Source organism: Chiloscyllium punctatum, chromosome 36, assembly GCF_047496795.1.
Source record: "Chiloscyllium punctatum isolate Juve2018m chromosome 36, sChiPun1.3, whole genome shotgun sequence".
Taxonomy (NCBI): Eukaryota; Metazoa; Chordata; class Chondrichthyes; order Orectolobiformes; family Hemiscylliidae; genus Chiloscyllium; species Chiloscyllium punctatum.
The window spans coordinates 71,671,656-71,692,028 of record NC_092774.1 but is presented as its reverse complement, the minus strand read 5'-3'; the positions used below and the strand labels follow the sequence as shown (position 1 = coordinate 71,692,028).

Sequence of the window (20,373 nt, the reverse complement as noted above, 5' to 3'; positions counted from 1 at the left end):
TCATGTTGCTTGTCATCTGCGTGTAGCGCTTCACAGGAGGCTCCCAAGCACTGAGGATGTCACCGAGACAGGGGACGAAACATCTGCACCACAAATTCCCAGCTCGGCGAACAGAACCACAACAACGAGCACCCGAGCGACAAATCTTCTCCCAAACTTTGATCAATTTCTGGTGGTCATTACTTTCATCTCCCCCTCAAACATCCACCATGACATGTCTATTTTGAGCCTTCACCACATCCATAACTGGAGAAGAGCACCTCTGTGCCCGCCTCGAGAGCTTCCAACTACATGGCCTCAACACTGAATTCACCACTTTCCATATCTGCCCGTCCCCCCAACCCCAACCCAGATTCAACCCTCTGACTTCTCACCCGCCTCTTGTCCTGATCTACCTGCCCATCTTCCTTTCCACCTATTCGCTCCACACTTCCCACCAACCTATCACCATCACCTCCTCCCTGCATCCACCTTTCATCATCCCGCCTACCTTTCTTTTTGTCCCACGCTCCCTCCCCCATTTAGTTTTCAGCCCCTCCCCCTTCCAAGTCCTGATGAAGGGTTATTTCCGAATTGTTGATTTTCTTACTCCTCAGATGTTGCCTGACCTGCTATGCTTTATCCAGCGCCACACTTTATTAACTGACAATATCGGAGACATGGTTGTTAGGTTTGCAGATGACACCAAGACCGTTTGTATCACAGTTAGTGAATAAGGTTGTGCTGTGCCCTGATGAAATACTCAATGAGATTATCTGGAGTCTGAAGTATAATTCGGAATTTGCCACATTTTTCCTTGTGCAATTTTTAATTTTAAAGGACAAACTGGCGACAACATTTGAGCACAGAATTCACCACAGTGCCAGGTGTTTCCTGTTGATTCAACAGAAAGTGCAAAGCGCCCAGTGACAGTTTTGTGGTTCTTTCGTTCTGCCGACTGAGAAACTGTTTTTCACGTATTGAAACTTTCATAAATGCTGTCGAATTCCAAATTATGGCTTGCTGTAAACGATGCTTCTGCGTGTTTTCAGTCATCATTCCATGTCTGCCTGGGTGCGATTTATTGCTGGAGAATGCCCAGCATTTCTTAGAATAGTATGTGTGTTTGTGTGTTTTGCTTCTCTCTAACGATGAGATTTCTTTTGATATTGGCAAGTTGCCCTCTATCGTGACACAGCCCATATATGATGTGAAATTCTGCAGCGCGTCTGTCAGACATGGCTCAGGCGCTGTATTGTGAACAAATAGAGCTAAACAGCCGAATATTGTTGGTAATGTGGGTGAAAGTAACCAAACAGACTAAAATGGATGTAGTTTCGTCAACATGACAAAACAATTAATGTTTTGCGAGTGTTGGAAGCTTGAATTAAGAACACAAAAATTTGCAGAATCTTGGAACAAATACAGTGTTAATATTTCGAGTCTGTAATCTCTTATTCAGAACTGAAGGGGGCGGAGTACTGCTGGTTTATGTGCTGTTCATCTGGGATTCTCGAGTAAAAGTGATTGCAAGAGTAACCAGAGCAAAAGGCAAAGATTGGTTTTATTGTAGGACAGGGGTAATGTGGACTTTAAAGAGGTACTAATGATAATTGTGTTTACCAAGAAGTTACTGATCAGTCCATTTACATTTTCATCCCAATCACTTATTTGCGTTTCAAACAACCGCCGACCCAGCACTGACCGTCTTAGAACAATATTAATCACAGATTTTGATAGCACACTTCTAAACTTGCTTCTGTCTTCTGCGACCAAGCTGATTTTGTGTCACAAACTATGTGACCCACATTTCAACAGGAAGTGGTCACCTGGGGAAGGGTAATTGGACACACTGACCTTTGTTTCAGATTGTCTGATTTTTTTTTCTGTCTACTGTCCGCGTTGAAAATTGACCATGCGTGGTCTCACATAAACAGCAGGACAAATCTAACCAGGCCAATTGTTTTCAAATCAGTACACACTCCTGCAGCAAAAGATGTGGCTGAACGGGTCATCAGCAGTACTAACAAGCAATATTTACTTTGAAGTAAACTACAAACTGATGTCCAGTCTAAGTTCTCAAAACAATTAACTCTCAATTAAACTTAGACAATGCTGGACGAAGCTCAGCATGTTTGGTCGCATTCAAGAAGAGAGAAACTGATGCATGGGATATTCTCCTAATGCCGTGGTTCCCGTGCAGCTCCAACAAATACAAGAAGCATGACACGATCGAGGACAAAGCAACCCGCTAAATTGGCACCATATCCATAGAAATCCACTGCAAATACTCAGGTATAGCTGCGTGCTCTAATTTCAAAATACAGTGCCGAAATTCACCAAAGCTTCTCAGAATACTCCTTCCAAACTCATGACCATTTCCATACAGAAGGACATATGGAAACACTGCAAGTTCCTATCACCACCACCCATCATCCTGAGTTGGACAAATGTTGCTATTCATTCACTATTTCTGTGTCATTCACCTAATTTCCTTCCCTCGCGGTATTGTGGGTGCACGTATGCCATACAAATTGCGGAGATTCAAGAAGGCGCGCTTTCAAGTGGCAAATATTTGATGGGAAATAAATGCTGGCCGAATGAGTGATACCCATATCCAATGAATAACTTTTAAGTAGTTATGTGAAGTCAGCTGCAGAGACATTCTTTGGAGTACACAACATAATCTGTGTTTCCTTTCTCGATTGAATGCACCACAAATTCTGCTCTGTCCCTCTTCCCTGCTTCACATACACAAAAGTGCGAAGAAAGAATTGTTCAAACTTTGAATTGGTCTAAATTTATTGATCATCACCTTCTGCATTTCTCTCCTAATTTCTTGGAAACTGTTGCCAGACTAAAGTCAACTTAGATATGACATGATTCTGATGGGCCAACAGGTTTCCTAAGTTGAAATTCAATATTTCGTATTCACGAGGTCGTGCATCGAATGGAATATGGACTCTGAGGAGAGACAGTGATTGAGATGTTATTATACTCGACCAGTCATCTTGAGGCCCTGGAACTTGATCACAAAGCACGACATGGCAGATGGTGGAATTTGAAACCAATATTTAAAAATACAAGAAATGGTGTCTGAACATGAATCAATTGTGGTCACAATTCACCTGATCTACTTATGTAACTGAGGGAAGGAAATGTGCTATCCTTAAATTGTCTTGCCTACTTTTAACACTAGAACAGGAATAAGGTGTTAAATGTTCTCTGAATGCACTTAGCAAGCCTCTTAGTGCAAGTCTCGTTAGGAGTGGGAAAAAATGCTGCAAGCTAAAGAATCCTAAATCTCATCAAAAAGAATATAAACGTATGAATAAGCCTCTGTGGTTGCCTGCCCAATGCTTTAGCATTGGACAGTTTGCAAGGAAAAAGCATCCACTGGCGAGTTGACTGAGCATGTAAAATTGTTAATGTATGTTGGATTCACGTAGACAAACACAATATAGGCGGCAGGTTTAGGCTATTCGGACGGAAAATACTGCTCCATCTTTGCATAAGTGAGATCAATGGAATAATGTATGCAAGGTATTTCAGCTTCGCTTATCTTACCTGACATCACGTCAGTTTGACACGATTCGCTCCCCTACAGCATGGACGCAGACCCTTCAAGTAACCCACCCAGACACATTTGCCCTCTGACTAACGCACCTAACACTATGGGCAATTTCGCATGGCCAATTCACCTGGTCGGCACATCTTTAGACTGTGGGGGGCGGGGTACAAACCGGAAGGAAGCCCACACAGGGAATATGCAAACTCCACACAGACAGATGCCTACGGCTGGAATTGAACCTGGGACCTTGCTGTTATGAGGCAGCAGTGCTAACCACTGAGCCACCGTGGACAGGGTTGAAACGGCAGAGCGTCTCTAGGACATCATTTTGAGCATGTATGAAGATTGTCCTTTTAGGGTCGATGAAGAGATAGGGCAGTGTGAGACCTCATAACCAAGAAGTGAATCTTCTCAAATTATCGCAGCATCTTTCAGCGACCATTTATGGGAATAATGATCGTAAATCTACAAGTTTCAAAATTATTCTGGAAAGAGATAAGGAAAGTGGAGAAATTTAGATGTCTGAATTGAGGTAGGAATAACTTGAACATGATTAGAAAGGAGCTGGCTAACGTGGAATTGGAACCGTTAATTGTAGCTAAGCCTACTTTTGGAAAGAGGAAGTGTTTAAACGTAACATGGCCGGTATACTTCGGTAAAAGTGAAAAGCAAGCATATGAAAGTCCAGGAAGAACGACAATTCAAGAAATCTCGAAATTTTGATAATGAAAAAGGTGGAACGATATGTCAGGGACAGCGCATGAAAAACAAAGCTGGAAAAGATATCAATGATATTAAAGTGTGTGTGTGCATGTGAATCTGTGTGCGTGTGTGATTTATGTGTGTGTCTAAGTGTGTTTAAGTATGAGCGTGCGGGTATGAATGTGTGTGTGCTTTTGCCCGTGCGTGGACCTAAGTGTGTGTGTGTGTGTGTGTTTCTGAGTGTGTGTTTACGTGTCTGAGTGTTTATGTATGTGTGTCTGAGTGCGTGTGTATGTGTGTTTGTTTTTGTGCATGTGCGTGTGTTTCTCTGTGTGTGTGCGAATGTCGATTGTTTTTAAAAATCAATTAGGAGTAACAGAGGAACCACTGCATATCTTTTGCAATAGGTTTAAGGAGACACACACACCCATCATCCCCAGGCACTTTGTAAGCATATGACAGGAAGAGGTAAAGACTGCTGTCTTTGAGCTCAAAGTAGCAACATGAGCATGGAGTCTGACGACTTAGGTGCGGAGTTAACAGAATATTTCTCAACTATATTCAGAAAAGGGAAATAAGTTGCAGCTGGGGATTTTCTTTGGAATAGTGAAGCTGTAGAATATGTAATAATTAATAAGGTAGAGTGATTTGATCCTGTGGTGTTGTAAAGTTGCATAAATTCCTAAGGCCTATTAATTTCGATGAAGCTTCTTTGTGATGCATGATAGGAGATTGCTGGGATCCTGGCGGACAAACTGATCACTTTGCTGGGCAGCGGTATAATGCCAGATGACGAGAGACAGATATCATTGTTCATTGAGAAAGGTAGCAGGAATAGGCGAGGTAATCACAGGCAAGGGTGAGGAAGCAACGATCTGGCTCAGGTTTGGAGAATTACAGGGTAGCTAGGAATAATTTCAAAAATGGACTGACGAGAGCTAGGAGGGGCACAAACAAAGCCTAGGCGGGAAGGATTAGGGAAAACCCAAAGACTTTATACAATTAGATGAGAAAGAAGAGAATGATCAGGCAGTGCGGAGAACCAATCAGAAAGTGGTGGGACTCTGTGCCTGCAGTCCGAAGGGGTAAGGAGCGGCCGTAAATGAGTTTTTTGCTTCTGGATTCATTAGGGACAGGGACCTTTTTGATTGTGAGAACACCGTGGTGCAGTTTAATAGGCTTGAACACGTTGATATTAAGAAATTCGGTGTGCTGGGAATTCTGGGAAGCATCAAGATAGGAAATTCGCAGGGCCGCACCAGATCTATCCAAGCGTACTCCGGGAAACGAGGAATGAGCTTGCTGCGCCTGCAGCAATGAACTTTTGCATCCTCACTTTCCACGGGAGCATTACTGGATGATTGGAGGGAGGCGAATGCTGTTCCTCTGTTTAACAAAATGAATAGGGAAATCCCTGGGTCAGTCTTACGCCTGTGGTAAGCAAGGTACTGGAAACGATTCTGAGAGATGGGATTTACGAATATTTGAAGAAAAAAACATAGTTTTATCCAAGAGATTATTCTGAATGTTATCAGGTATAGAATATAGGGAAATATCTCTATTTTAATGGAGAATTGTCTGGTCAAAAGAAGGCAGTAAGTGCTAGTGAATGGAAAGCATTCTACATGGAGGTTTGTGACCAGTCCTGTCTGACAGGGATCTGTTCTTGGCCTTTGTTCTTTGTAGTTTTTTAAAATGACGTGGATGAAGAAGTGGAAAAATATGTCAGTAAGTTTGCCGATGACACAAATGTTGGTGGTGATATAGATAGTGTGGAGGACTGTTGCAGGCTGCAACAAGACATTGACAAGATGCAGAGCTGGGCAGAGAAGTGGCAGATGGAGTTTAACCTGGACAAGTACAAAGTGATTAATTTCAGAAGATCCAATTTGAATGTTGAATACAGGGTTAATGACGGGATTCTTGGCTGCGTGAAGGAGCAGTGAGATCTTGGGGTCCACGTACATCAATCCGTCAAAGTTGATGGGGTTGTTCAGAAGGCATATGGTGTTTTGGATTTCATTAACAGGGAAATTGAGTTTAAGAGCCGCGAGGTTATACTGCAGCTCTATAACATCTTGGTTAAACCACACGAGGAATATTGTGTCCAGTTCTGTTCACTGCATTGTAGAAATAATGTAGATATTTTCGACAGGGTGAAGAGCAGATTTACCAGCATGCTGACGGGATTGAGGGCTTGTTTTATGAAGAGGGGTTGAGTGCGCGAGTGCTTTTCTCACTGGAGAGAAGAAGGAAGAGAGCTGACTTGCTATTGGTGTACAAGGTAATGAGAGGCATTGATAGAAGTGAGAGCCAGAGACGTTTCCCCAGGGCAGAAATGGCAATCACGAGGGGTTATAATTTTAAGGTGATTGGAGGAAGGTTTAGCGGTGATATGAGAGGTAGATTCTTTACGTAGAGAGTGGTGGGTGCGGGGAATGCCCTCTCAATGGTTGTAGTACAGTCAGAGACATTCGGGACATTTGAGCGACTGCTGGACAAGCACATAGAAGGCAGTAAACTGAGGGCTGTGCAGGTTAGGGTGATCTTAGATTAAGAGAAAGTTTCGTCGCAGCATCGTGGGCCGAAGGGACGATACTGTACTGTAGTGTTCTATGTTCGTTGTTCTACTTTAATAACCGAATACATGAGCAGTCCGATTGGTTCCCCCTTTCTGTCCCACGTGTTCTTAAGTGCAAAGAAATAATTGTCTAAACTCCAAACTGGCCTGAATGATTCGCTACATTTCTCATTCCCTGCTCCATCCATTTGTCTGAAACTGTTGTCAAATTGAGATGACCTTAGCTAACCTTTCACACGCATCAGTGGTTTTCGGGGGTCTACTTCGATATTTTACTTCCATGAGGTCTTAGACCTGTTGGAACGTGGGTTCAGAGGCAAGACAGCGACAGGAATGAATTGACACTGCACCTGAAATCCTGAGGTTGAAGGGCCTTGATTACAAATCATGCCTTGCAGATGATGAAATTGCAAATCAGTTAATGAAAACAATTACTGTAGCAATCCATCTGATCTGCTCATAATACAGAGGGAAGGAAATCCTCCAAATTTCTCTATTTGGAGCCACAATAACTTTCAGCGTTGTCTCTGAATTGAATTCTGAGTTCGCTTCACAAGCCATTCATTTCCAAGTCACTTAGGTGAGAGTAAAAACGCCGACCAAGCTGGAGAATTCGAAATCGCATCGAAAGATCTATAAATATATGAAAACAAAATAATGGTAATTGCCTGTCCAATTGTTTGTTATGGGAAAGTTGACTTACCGTGTCAATTTGTGTCAAGAGAATACATTGATAAACACACAATAGGAGTAGCCTTCGGGTATTTGACCCAAAAATTCTGTTCCATCATATATAACGTGACAGTATACTTGTCATGTATTTCACCTTTGCTAATTTAAATGAGCTTATGTCAGTGTGGAAGCATGAGACAGCGTGGAATTTTGAAAGAGTATCGAGAAGAACATTCTGCAAGACCATACAAGAGATGGAGCAGTGGCAGAGTTGTTAGATTGAAGTGAGGATAAATTCAGTATCATTAGACAGGAAGTGGCAAGCGTCGACTTGGAGTTGCTATTTTGTGTATGTCTACAATTGGCAAGTGGGAGACTTTCAACTCTGGCGCAATGAGAATTCGAGGACAACATGTGAAGTTCAGAAGGGCCAAGGCCGAAGCTTCCAGGCAGCTTTGGATGTAAAAGGACTGTTGAGTATTTGATAAAGCAAAAGGTAGAGCAATATGTCAGATAGAATTGTATGCAAAAGGAAGGAGAGGTCTTTCAAAAGGATAAAGAATGCAGAGAGGTTCTTAAAGTAGAAGTTAACAGGCAAACGAGGAGCAACGAGGTATCTTTGGCAGATAGGATTAAGGAATCTATGTTCACCTACCACCCCAGTCACTTTATAAGTATACAATGAGGAACAGGGAAGAGTGCAGCCTAACGGAAAGCAAAGGAGTGACCCGTGTGTGGAGCCAGAAGACGTGAGTGGGGTTTCGAATGAATATTTCTCATCTCAATTAAGAAAGGGGAAAGACATGGTAGCTGGTAATTCGATTAGAATGTTGAAATTCCAGTAAAAGTTAAGATTAATAAGGAAGACGTGTTTCATGCTGTGGCGGGCAGCAAGTTGCTTTAATCACAGAGTATGGTGACATCTATCCCAAGCCGTTATGTGAAGCAAAAGAGGAGAGAATTGGAGCCCTGGAGGACATATCGAACACTTGCTGGCCCGAGGGAAATGCCAGGTGACTGGGCGATAGCTGACGATGTTGTTTGGTAAAGGCAGGAGGGACTGGTGAGCTAGTATCTGACAAGTTAGTCTGATGTCAGCGGAGGGAAGTTATCGTAAAATAAGTCCTTATTATCTCATAGGATTAATTTAAAAATTGGAAAGGCATGGGATTAACCAGGAATAGACAGTATTGATTTGTTAGAGAGAGAGAGAGAGAGATCCTGTCTGCTTAATTTAGCTGAGTCTTTTGGAAAGGTGATTAAATATCTGTCTGAGATTATTACAGTCAATGTAGTTTGCCCGGACATCAATAAGGCCTTTTTCTGGGTCAAACATGGTTGCTAGTGATTGGAGTGATAATGTGAAAATGGGTTTGGCCTGCTAAGAGCAACGCCGAAAAGAGACAAATATGTAAAGGAGAAAGAGGGTGAATAGTATTCGAAAGGAAGGATAGAGATTCTGTTCTGAAGTTGTTGGACTTCATTTTGCGTCATGAAGAGTGTGGAGTGCAGAAGCAGAAACCGAGTTGTTTCTCCACCTGCCCGAGGACATGTTGAGTTGCAAAATGTTTTCAAACAAGCCAGAACAATAACCTCCTGTGGTTGTGTGATTCTATGAAATGGATTCCGGAGTGTGGATAAACTTCCAAGTCAAAAACTTAAACGTCATTGATCTCTCAAAATGAGCTGATGTTTGGAAGCCGGTTTCATTGGACCCATTTATGGTCAAATCATCTCTGATTGGTGTAGAAGACCCGAGTTAATTTCACAGTGCGCACACATCAAAAGCTATTGGTTGTTGGAAAGAAACACGTGCCTCTCCGCAAACAGTGGCTGATGAAACTAACTCTTACAGAAATCGATGAGTCAATAGATGTGTTAAATGAAGCTCTGTGTGTGTAAAGTATCATTTCGCTAATGTTCAGCTTTCACCTGTTACCAGCAGCTGGGACGATGCTTGCAAGCCTCCTGAACTTACTTCTTCTGCAGCTATTGAACTGTGAGTTATGGTCTATTTTACTATATCTCCTTAACCATCGACACGTCAATCATTACCTAGATACAGTTCGGAAGAATATAATGACCAGTTTTTTTTGCGAGAGAAAATATTGATACAACGTGTCATGACAATTATGTTCTCTTCATTATTTTTCTCGTTGTTTATGCAACTGTTCCTGAGGGATCACAACCCCCAACCCTACTCCCCAATCCTGGTACTTTACTCACGGTTTCTGTACAGGTATTGGATTTGAAAACCTCCTCAGCCAATTTGGGTCTGTTATTACTCGTGTGTCTCCTTTGTTTAACATTGTGTGTAATAGAGAACCTTGTTGACAAACAGAAAATTTCCTTCATTTATTTGTCAATACCTGGGACAATGCAAAATATAAACTGACTTTTTTGAATGTTTGGAAGCATGTGCTGGCAGTAATTTTGCACAGTATTTCGGCTGTATAGATTCCACCACCATTTTGGAGAAAGCATTGCGTTTATTTTGCGCCCTCCATGGAATGGAGGAGTTGCGCGCCAGTTTGATACATTTTCTTGTTGAGACAGTTGTGCAATTTTGGAAACGTGACAGGCAATGCGTTCGGAGGCAAGTGTTACAACATTACTGTGATAAGGGGCCCAGTTAGCTGATTATCTTGGAAAGACAGAAGGGGCTCTGAAACTGGTAACGTTCACTCTGCTTTTCTCCCACGGATGCTGACAGACCTGGTGATTATTTCCAGAAAATTTCTGATTTTGTTGCTGATTCCCAGGATGTGCAGTTCTTCTTTATCCCGAGGTGTTTCTCGCATTTTTTTTTTGAATTTGTTCGAAAGTTTGTGACTTACCAGTTCAACATGTATAAGGTCCACTGCCTGTTTCGGAACAGTTGTCTTTAAGAGTTCAGGCAGATTATCCCGTTTGGCGTCTTTTCCAAAAAAAAAAAGTTTTTTTTTAATTCAACAAAAAAGGTTGATGTTTTGATAAAATATCTTTATACGTAGAAGTAGTCATTCAAAAACTTTTGTTCTGTGCTGTAGCATGTTGAAGTTAAAAGCAACCACACTAGAGTTGATTCTATCCAGCAGAGAAATCAAAGGCATCTCTTTCTTGGACAATATCATATTTACATATATTTGAGGCATCATAAGAGTCCGATACCTAAACGGATCCCCATTTGACTGAAGCAGGAAGACCTCAGGCAGTGGTCTTTCCTCACTGCATCCCATGCTTTGGTGCATCCCTAAGTGCTTAATCCTGGACTTCGAAAGCACCAATCGGTAACTCTCGGTTGAAGTGGTCTCTGCTTTGGAAGATGAACACGTTTCAGACAGAGCAAATAATGTCTTTCAACGCTTAATTGTCCTCCAGACGCAGTTGCAATTTGACTCGGTGTGTGTCCCAGCAACAGATTGATGACTACACCGTCCTGCGTCAGGGAGCTGCTCAGGATCAGCTCGACAAAAGTTCCGAATCTTCTTCCAGACTTCAATTGCAAAGGCGCATATCAGAAGGAGATGTGTGATAGTCTCATGTCAACCCAGGCGGCTGATTCGAGGGCACTGACCTATTGACTGTGCATGAGGGACTTCACAGAAATTGCCCTTCTCACCACTAGCCAAGTGATGTCTTGTTACATATTGGAATGTGCTCGTGATGAGGCGTTCTGCAAAATGACTTGCAAATGCTGCCCAGGGAATAAACAACACTATCCAACCTCCTCTTTTCCAGCGGAATCTCCAGGACATTAAAAACGTAAGCAGAATACACCCACTGCTGCACTGTTAATTCAGAGTTGCAAATTTACCTCGCGCTGCTGGAAATGTGTTTGAACAAATGCCTTTCCGAACCAACAGCTAGACTGCTGGAAATTGAAGCAAGGCTGATAGTCATACCAGTTTTTGGCGGTGTTTGCGCTTCGAAAATTTAGATAAATTTTAAAGATATTTCCTTTTCTCTAGTTAGAGTTGTGCAAAACTTAGTTTTAGAGGCGATCTGAACTGAAATATCGAGACAGTTTACATGTCCTGTCTTGTTTGCTTTGTTTTTGCCAGGAGTCTTGTTAAGATAATCTAAAAGGTCGAAAACAATTCACTTTTACATGCGGGTTCAGCAGATTCTGGGCTAACAGTGAAATTGGTGTCTGTAGAACACCAGACAATACTGTGTATAATATGGTTTGCACTGACAGAGGCATAGACTTTCTCTCAGTCGTGCTTATAGCAAGGGCTGCTTGACCAGGTTGTGACATAAGTAATGGAACTGTCATTTCAAGTCACCGATTCTGCATTCAAGATTTGAAAAAGCATATTGTTGCAGTACAGATATTTTGCTATAGATATTCGTTAATACCATAACTGTTCCAAAAGCCATTTCACTGAAACATCCTGACTGAAACATTTGCTTTGTTTATTGTTAAAGGTGAATAGATTAAATGACAATAAGTATTAGGATAGTAATCCTGCGATTCTTTTTACTGTTTGTTCAAAAGTATGACAATATCTGATTTGGTCAGCAATACTGAAATTCCAAATTAGTGTTGGTGATCTTAATTCAGGAAACACTGCATTCTATTGAATCTAAGCATATCCACAACACCTGAGGAAGAGGATTACAAAGCCTTGTTCAAGCATCAGTCAATTAATAACGATGTCATTCCAGTCAGGATTGGCACTTCCATTTGGCAGAGTTCCATTTTCTGTGCCCCTTTGTCGGTGGTGTGCTTGCCCTTTTGTTCGGTTGTCTGAAGGAGCTGAGTTGAGTTGTGTTCGTCAACTTTTAAGTGCTGATTCCAAAGCTGAGCATTGATCATGGATTCATGATGTTTTCGAGGCCACGGGATAATTTTCATGGAGCAACTGTTTCATACATAGAGAACGAAGTTTTATGCCTTTCTGCTGACAACAATTCTTGTAGTGTTTGGAGAACAGTTTCGTACCTTGAAGAAATGTAGAGAATTCTGGAAAAACTCAGAAGGTCAAGCAGCATCTGTAAAGACAGAAGCACGGTTAACAATTCAAGTCTGGTATGAATATTCTTCAGACGTGAAGCACAGAGAATAAAACTGTCCTTCCAGACTCGTAAAGTTAACATTGTCTGTTTTTGAACAGATCCTGCTAAACCTCCGGGGTTTCTCCAGCGTTTTCTGTATCTGTTTCAGACTTCCAGACGCTAAAGTACTTTTCCATTCACCCGGTGTCTGACATGATTTGGTTTATTTTTGTGAAAACATTTACATTATTGCACGAAATAATGGTTCTAAACCAGAGAGAGAAATTCTGAAATCCTTGAAGGTAATTTAATTTGAAACCTTTGAAGCGCACTTGGAAGGAAAACGATGCAAGCATAATTTCTCATAGTCAAGGAAGGTATTCAGAACAACTGAAAAAATAATTTCACCACTTAGTTTGTGAACCTTCGAGAACAGGAGTGTTTAATTAGAATTATGTGAATAATTAAAAATGCTGCGAATCTCTAACATTTCAGGGGTGTGAGTATCCCAGATATTGACCTCTCAGTGTCGCTCCCGCCCCCAAACAAAAATGAAATGAGAAGAAGCTACTAAGAGAAGCCAGCAGATTTGTTGGACTACTAAAATTACTCTGGGTCTGGGTCTCATGTATATTTTTATTTTTCATTCGAGTTCAATCTTTCAAAGTTGTGAATGGTTCGACACGTTGGTTTGTTTCATATGTATGTTGGAGAAAATTCAGAGGCATGAGATTGAGGGTGATTTAGCAGTTTGGATTAGAAACTGGCTTTCAGAAAGAAGAGTGGTGGTTGATGGAAAATATTCAGCTTGGATTTCGTTGACTTGTGGCGTGCCACTAGGATCTATTTTGTGATTACTGTGGTTTGCCATTTTTATAAATAATTTAGAATCAGGCGTACGTGAATGGGTTAGTACGTTTGCAGATGACACTAAAGTTGATGGAGTAGAGGACAGTATGGAAGAATGTTACAGGTTGCAGGGGGACTTGGATAAACTGCAGAGTTGGGCTGAGAGGTGACAAATGGAGTTCAATGCAGCTAAATGTGAGGTGATACACTTTGGGAAGAATAACAGGAAGGCAGAGTACTGGGTCAGTGGTAAGATTCTTGGTAGTGTGGGTGTGCAGAAGGACCTTGGAGTCCATGTATGTCGATCCCTGAAAGTTGCCACCCAGGTGGATAGTGCTGTTAAGAAGGCACACCGTGAGATAGGTTTCGTTGGTAGAGGGATTGAGTTCTGGAGCCGCAATGTCATGTTGCAACTGTACAAAATGCAAGTGCGGCTGCACTTGGAATATTGCGCACAGTTCTGTTTGCCCCATTACAGGAAGGATGTGGAAGCATTGGACAAAGCGCAGAATCGATTGACTAGGATGTTGCCTGGTGTCGAGGGAAGCTCATATGAGTAAAGACTGAGAGTCTTGGGTCTGTTCTCTTTGGAAAAGATGGGCAAAGAGTGGATTTGATAGAGATATACAAAATGATCAGAGGATTGGATAGGGTAGACTGTGAAAGTCAACTAGTACAAGGGGGCATAACTACAAATTGAGGGTTGACAGATTTAAGACAGATGTCAGAGGCAGATTCTTTACTCAGAGAGTACGTCGTTAGCTCAGCCATATTAGGGAGACTTAAACAATCCTTGGATAAGCACATGGGGGATGAGCTTAGATTAGTTCACAGGTTGGTGCAACATCGAGGGCTGAAGGTCTATGTTCTATGTTCCAGCTCTTTTTTTTCTCCTTTTATTTGAATTGAATTCCTTATTTCCAAAATTACTCACGATCTGGTGAAAATTGAAAATCCAGTAAGGACGTTATTTTCTTTTTAATCAATGATGAAAATCAGACAAAAGGAGCTGTGAATAAATTGATGCCGACATTTTGAGTATAATTTATGTTCAACGTTAATCCACGGTGACTCAGTGGTTAGCGCTGCTGCCTCAGAGCACCAGGGACACGGGTTCTATTCCTGCCTTGCGTGACTGTTGTGTGGAATTTACGCATTCTCCCCTTATCTGCGTGGTTTTCCTCCCACATTCCAAAGATGAGCAGGTCAAGTGAACTGGTTATGCTACATTGTCCATAATGTTAGCTACATTAGACAAGCGTACATCTAGGGTAGAGAAATCGGGCTGGGTGGGTTACTCTTCCGAGGGTCGGTATGAACTTGTAGGGCCGAAGGGTCTGTTCCCATAATGTAAGGAATGTAATATCATCCATATGCAAAAGTGACGACGGACCTGTGTTTCTGATCAATAATTTCTTTTGATATATTGCGCATTACGACTGACTATTAACTGAATTACGGAGATTTCAGACAAATTGCAATTACATTTGAAATTTAACTAAACAGTCCAATGTTCTTAATAAAAATATCTGTCCCCCGTGTCTCGCTGAAGTAGTCACGGAAATGAATGTGTCATCATGCTAGTTACGCGGATTCAGCAGGAAAAAGACAGCAATAGTTGTAAGGATGGAGTATGTTGGAGTGAAATGAGTAGAACTCAGTGATTGCCCCCATTCTCAGCTTATTCCACATTGAAAATTGTGTCCTCCACAACATTGCCATAGAATTATCATGTCAAGTAGTAGATTTTGAGAGGTGTTCAAACGCACATGCATGTTCTGGAATAATCGGAATTATTCTGTAATAGCATCCAGTCTCGTGTTGCAAGCAAAATTGCTTCTGGAGCCTTACTTTGTAACAGTGCTCTAATTAGTTACTGTGTTCGAAATGATGCCACTGATCTGATGTGGATTTATTGTTCACAAAATTGCCCAGTCAGTGAGGCATGTTAAAAGTCTGATATATCACATTGGGGTCAGCAACCAATCTGGTGCAATATTGTGCAGAGAGTTTCGAACGATATTTAATATTGCAAGTTGTTTGGAATATATGGAACAGTGTACGAAACAATTGTTACAAATTCTCACAAACAAAGTTATTAATTAATGGTATATGGGAGAACTGGTGATCCAGTGTGTGGTTTAATGAAGTGAATAACTTCAGTCTGAGAAAGCAGAAGAACTGAAATTTTACTGGATGAAAAAATGCAATAACTTGGTGTATGCGTCAGGCAATAAAATACTGGATTAGAATTTTGTTGTTCGTTTACCATGGCTAACTGCATTCTAAAATATAAATATTTAAGAACATTGTCAAATTACAATAGACGGACAAGAAGATGGTTCAGGTCGATGAATGATTTTAAAAGTGAATCTACACATGTGGGTCTGAATGAAAATCAGCCAGTGCTGAGTGACCATTTGTGAACACATCTGACAAACTTACTGTGTTGGTTTAACACTTAAAAGCTTAAATAAAACGATTTAGAGATGGAAATCAATGAATGAAAGTCTTACACATTATTTAGAAGTTGCACGGGACAGACTTCGGAGGAAACGAAAAATCCTCAACGTTTATGACATATGCGGGAAAATTGGGAAAGGAGTACAAAATATTGTCAATGGTCATAACTAAGAAGGCAAGCTCATTTGAACTTTTATAAAATGCAAATGGTTTCATAACCATCCTGTCCTGAGTGCAAATGAACGTGAATATTATCTACTCAGAGCAACCATTTAAGGGTGATGAGGAAAGGCACTGCAACTAACCACAGAGTCTGTTGAAAGAGGGAGTGCAGGCTGCTTTGACAGACCGACCATCTTTTTTTGCTTTGATCACTGAAACTCTTTTTTTAGACAAAAACTTATCAAACTCTCTCCACTTATCAATAGTAGAATTGCATGTCTTGGAGTTTGAATGATAGAATCATAGAATCTCAATAGTGAAGAGAAAGGCCCTTCTGCCCCACAAGTCCAAGCCGACCCTCCAAAGAGTATCCCACCTGGACCCATTCCCCTACATTTCCTCTGATTAATGCACCTAAACTATACATCCCAGAGCACTATGGGCAATTTAGCATGGCCAGTTCACCTAACCTGCATATCTTTGGATTGTGAGAGGGAACCGGAGCACCCGGAAGAACCCCACACAGACACAGGACTAATGTACAAACTCCACATAGGCTTTCACCTGAGGCTGGAGTTGAGCACGGCTTCCTGGCGCTGTCAGGCAGCAATACTTATCGCCTGTTAGGCATTATTCATGACTGACCCTTGCTGCTGCTGTGTAGACGGGGAACACGATAAAACCTAATGTCTAAGATGCCACATGCAACATTTAGAAATAATCACTCATTCGGAATTTATTTGCTGACTAGTTATTGTGTATCATTGTCCCTTCCAGTATTGTTCGAGTGAAAACCTAACACTACAGCAAATGTTTAATGGGAGCGCCTTGCTTTGGCCACGAGGAAATATTAATGATCTGCATGGGGTTCATAATTATGTTAACTATGTAGTCAGTGAAGTATCGAGCAGTTCAATAAGTAGTTTTGTGAAAACTCCAAGCTACCAACTCATGGATCACAAAGAGACTCACCAGGGTCTTTGTAGTGTGAAAACAATTCGGTTAAAATCTTGCAAAGAAATGACCATAGTTGTTTGCTGCATAAGTCACAGTTCTTGTTTTCCATGTATTGCTTGAAATCAAGATTTCACACTTCAATTTTTCATTTATTTCGAAAAATAATGACTATTATTACCTACAGTTCAGTTGCATATATCGAATTTATTTCCAAGTGTTGCACTGATTCCTGACACTTTATTCTGATTCCTCTATTTCAGGCAGACTTGTCGACACTCAAGCCGATAGCACAGGTAAATTCACGTTATTATCACATGGAGTAGAACCACTATATTCTGGTGTAACCGTCCAAATACCATGCTGTGGTGTTCATCCTCATGCATAAAACTTCATGTGTTAAAATACCATGTCTATATAACTGAAGGAGATGCATTACACCTTAAGGTCTGTAATTATAAGATTCCTGGTGATGACAGTGTGAGCTGTGAACTCCCACTCACACTGCTGTTCTCAGGTAGAAAGTGAATGAATGAGGCTTCCTGGAGAGGAGAGTGTGAAGGATCAGCATCCACTTACATTGCTGTTCTCGGATAGAGAGACAATGAATGGGGAGAGTGTGAAAAATCACCTACAAACACACAGTGCTGCTGTTGGAAACTCATTTTTATTATTTCAGTCACTACTGAGCGGTGAGATTGGTCTCACATAACAACCCCAATAAGAGAATTTCTGGCTGCAATAGGCGAAAATGCCGTTGCATTTTCTGATGTTCCCAGGGCGTGTCCATGGTGCTTTCTCGGCAGTGAGTGCTGAGCACGATGGAAAACAGATCATTCCTGGCCCGCCCCTTTCGGCTTCACTGAAGTTGAAATATTTTCTGAACACTTGCCTGGATGGGTGCAGCTTCAACATTACACAAGAGGTTCGACACCATTTAGGACAATGCAGCCCTCGCTTGATTGGCACAATATCAATAAACATCAACGCCCTCCATCATTGACGCTCAGTTGCAGCAGTGTGACCCATCGACAAGAGGCACTGCAGAAATGCACCAAAGCTCCTAGGTGAGCATCTGTCAAGCACTGGACCACTTCCATCGACAGGGACAATAGGCAGCAGATACATGGGATAATCACTGCTCGTGTACTCCCCTTCTGAACCACTCACCGTCCTGTCTTGGAGATATATTGCTGTTTAAAAATCCTAGAATTCCCTCCCTAAGGACATTATGACTCTACCGACAGCACATGGACTGCAGTGATTCACGTAGGCAGCTCGCAATGACCTACTGAAGGAGGCTGGGAGGAATATTCGATCAATGCTGACTCGGGAAGCAACGTCTATGTCCCATGAATGAGTAATACAAATATTTTCAAGTTGGCCCGTTTAGAATAGTTGATTCTTTGGAAACATTTCTCTGACCCTAGCTCTCTGTGAGTGAGCCCCATTAAATTAAACGTCCCTTCCACATTCAGCATATTGGGTTCATTTACTGAGTTATATTATTGCAGAGTGTAGCGTGTGCCACCCCCTCACAGCTATTGCACGGTGAAGTGGGGATTTGGGCTGTGATAAGAGTTTTCATGTTTAAAATGTGTGAACCTCTGTTGCTATTCCTGTGTTTTACAGAGACGGTAAGGCTGAGACTTGAGAATGGGGGCAGTCCTTGCGCTGGCCGAGTGGGAATTCACTACTTTTCGCTGTGGGGGACTGTGGATGATGATGAATGGGACCTGCTGGATGCTTCTGTTGTTTGTCGGGAGCTGGACTGTGGGAGTGCGGTCTCTGCCCCAAGGCAGGCTTACTTTGGAGAAGGATCCGGACCCATTATGACCTGGAACGTTGAGTGCAATGGGACCGAGCGCGCTCTGCGGGACTGTCAATCAGTGAGATGGGATCATTACATCGCGCCATACACCAATAATGCTGGTGTCATCTGCTCAGGTAAAAATCCACCGCCGTTTCAGTGTAGTTGTATCACAACCCGGCACTGTGTGAATCCAGAAAGTAATACTGTGACTGAACAGCAGTTGTTCAACAACTATCAACATCATTACAACAGTGCCACTGATTTATTCGTTCCCATTACATAAAGTGTTGAACATTTGAAGATAATGTGAGAAATGAGGACCTGTTGCTGGTTACTCTCCGGTGAAGGGGCAGGAACAGGTGGCCATTGTGATGTCATTTGAACCCACATTGAGAGAGCTGTACCGCTGGAACTATCATATGTACATCCCAATGGAAAATGCGATTCGATATTGTGCCTGCCAGCAGAATCACTTTGTGTCATTTATCTACAGGCTGAAAGTGTTTTCTTCCCTTCTCTATCAGACTAGCTAAGGCTCTGGAATCTGATGGTGACTATAAACGAGTTCGGCAGGACACCAGACCCACACAGAATGATGGAATATTTGACAAACAAACGCACCAATCTGTCATTAATCAGATGAAAGTTCATCAGTCAATTATGTCAAATATTGTTCCAGTTACTTTTATTTTCTGATTCAGTGGGTTTTGTTTTCAGACCACATCCTTCCAAGATTGGTGCCTGGAAGTGCCGAATGCTTTGGCAGACTGGAGATCCAGTTCGGTGACACCTGGAAAACCGTGTGTGGTCTTGACTGGGATTTGAAGAACGCCAATGTGGTCTGTGCGCAGCTTCATTGTGGAGTGGCCGTGTCTGTGTCAAACTCTGCTCATTCTGGAGGCGGTAATGTGCTCATGGCTACTGAGATCATTCAATGTACGGGCAACGAGACTCATCTGGGGAAGTGCCCTCGGTCTTCAGCCAATCACCAGGATTGCAGTGCACACAACAATGTCACCCTGATATGTTCTGGTGAGTCCAGAGTCAATGAAAGAAAATGCGATACATTTCGCTTTAACGTTTGTGAAAGTGATGGCGCGGGGATTCCTGGATTGGTCTAAGAGTGCCAAATCTAAACCAATCCTTGTGATTTCCAATGTGATCATGCGCTACGTACAATGTCATTACAAAATATATCTGCAAGTATTGGAAATTTAAGATGTTTTGAAATGTCTGTATTTGCAATGGAAAAGAATTATTTTCAAGTTGGTTAACTGTCTGCAGTCAACATACATTATTGGCTAGATTGTCTAAAGGTAAATCATCGCGGTCATAGTCAGCATGAGTGAATATATACACACTGAAGTGAATATCAGACAATTAAATTTATGCCAAGATGGTCTTTTTTTACCCCGATAATAATTTTGAACAAATTTGTTTAAACTGTTCGAAATTATTGAACATAACGCTTTCCATAAATTCTTCAGCAAGAGTTTCCATCTCACAATACGTCATCATCAGACGTGTATCATCATGGTCATTTGTTCCACCATTGTATTCTGAATGCAACGTGCATCCAAAGGCGAGTATTTTCGTTCCCTCACTTTCTATGTTGTTTTTCAACGCCCTTGCCGTAATATCACTACG

At 41.8% G+C, this 20,373-nt stretch overlaps 1 protein-coding gene across 1 annotated transcript in view; it reads left to right on the top strand.

Annotated features, from left to right (window-relative positions):
- The window catches only part of LOC140460131 (scavenger receptor cysteine-rich type 1 protein M130-like), a 102,634-nt gene that overhangs the window by 27,510 nt on the left and 54,751 nt on the right, over positions 1-20,373 (top strand). Inside the window, exons 8-10 of the mRNA XM_072554528.1 lie at positions 17,177-17,209; positions 18,546-18,860; positions 19,444-19,758. Of these exons, the coding sequence (XP_072410629.1) occupies positions 17,177-17,209; positions 18,546-18,860; positions 19,444-19,758 (663 nt within the window). The remainder of the gene's footprint in view (positions 1-17,176; positions 17,210-18,545; positions 18,861-19,443; positions 19,759-20,373) is intronic.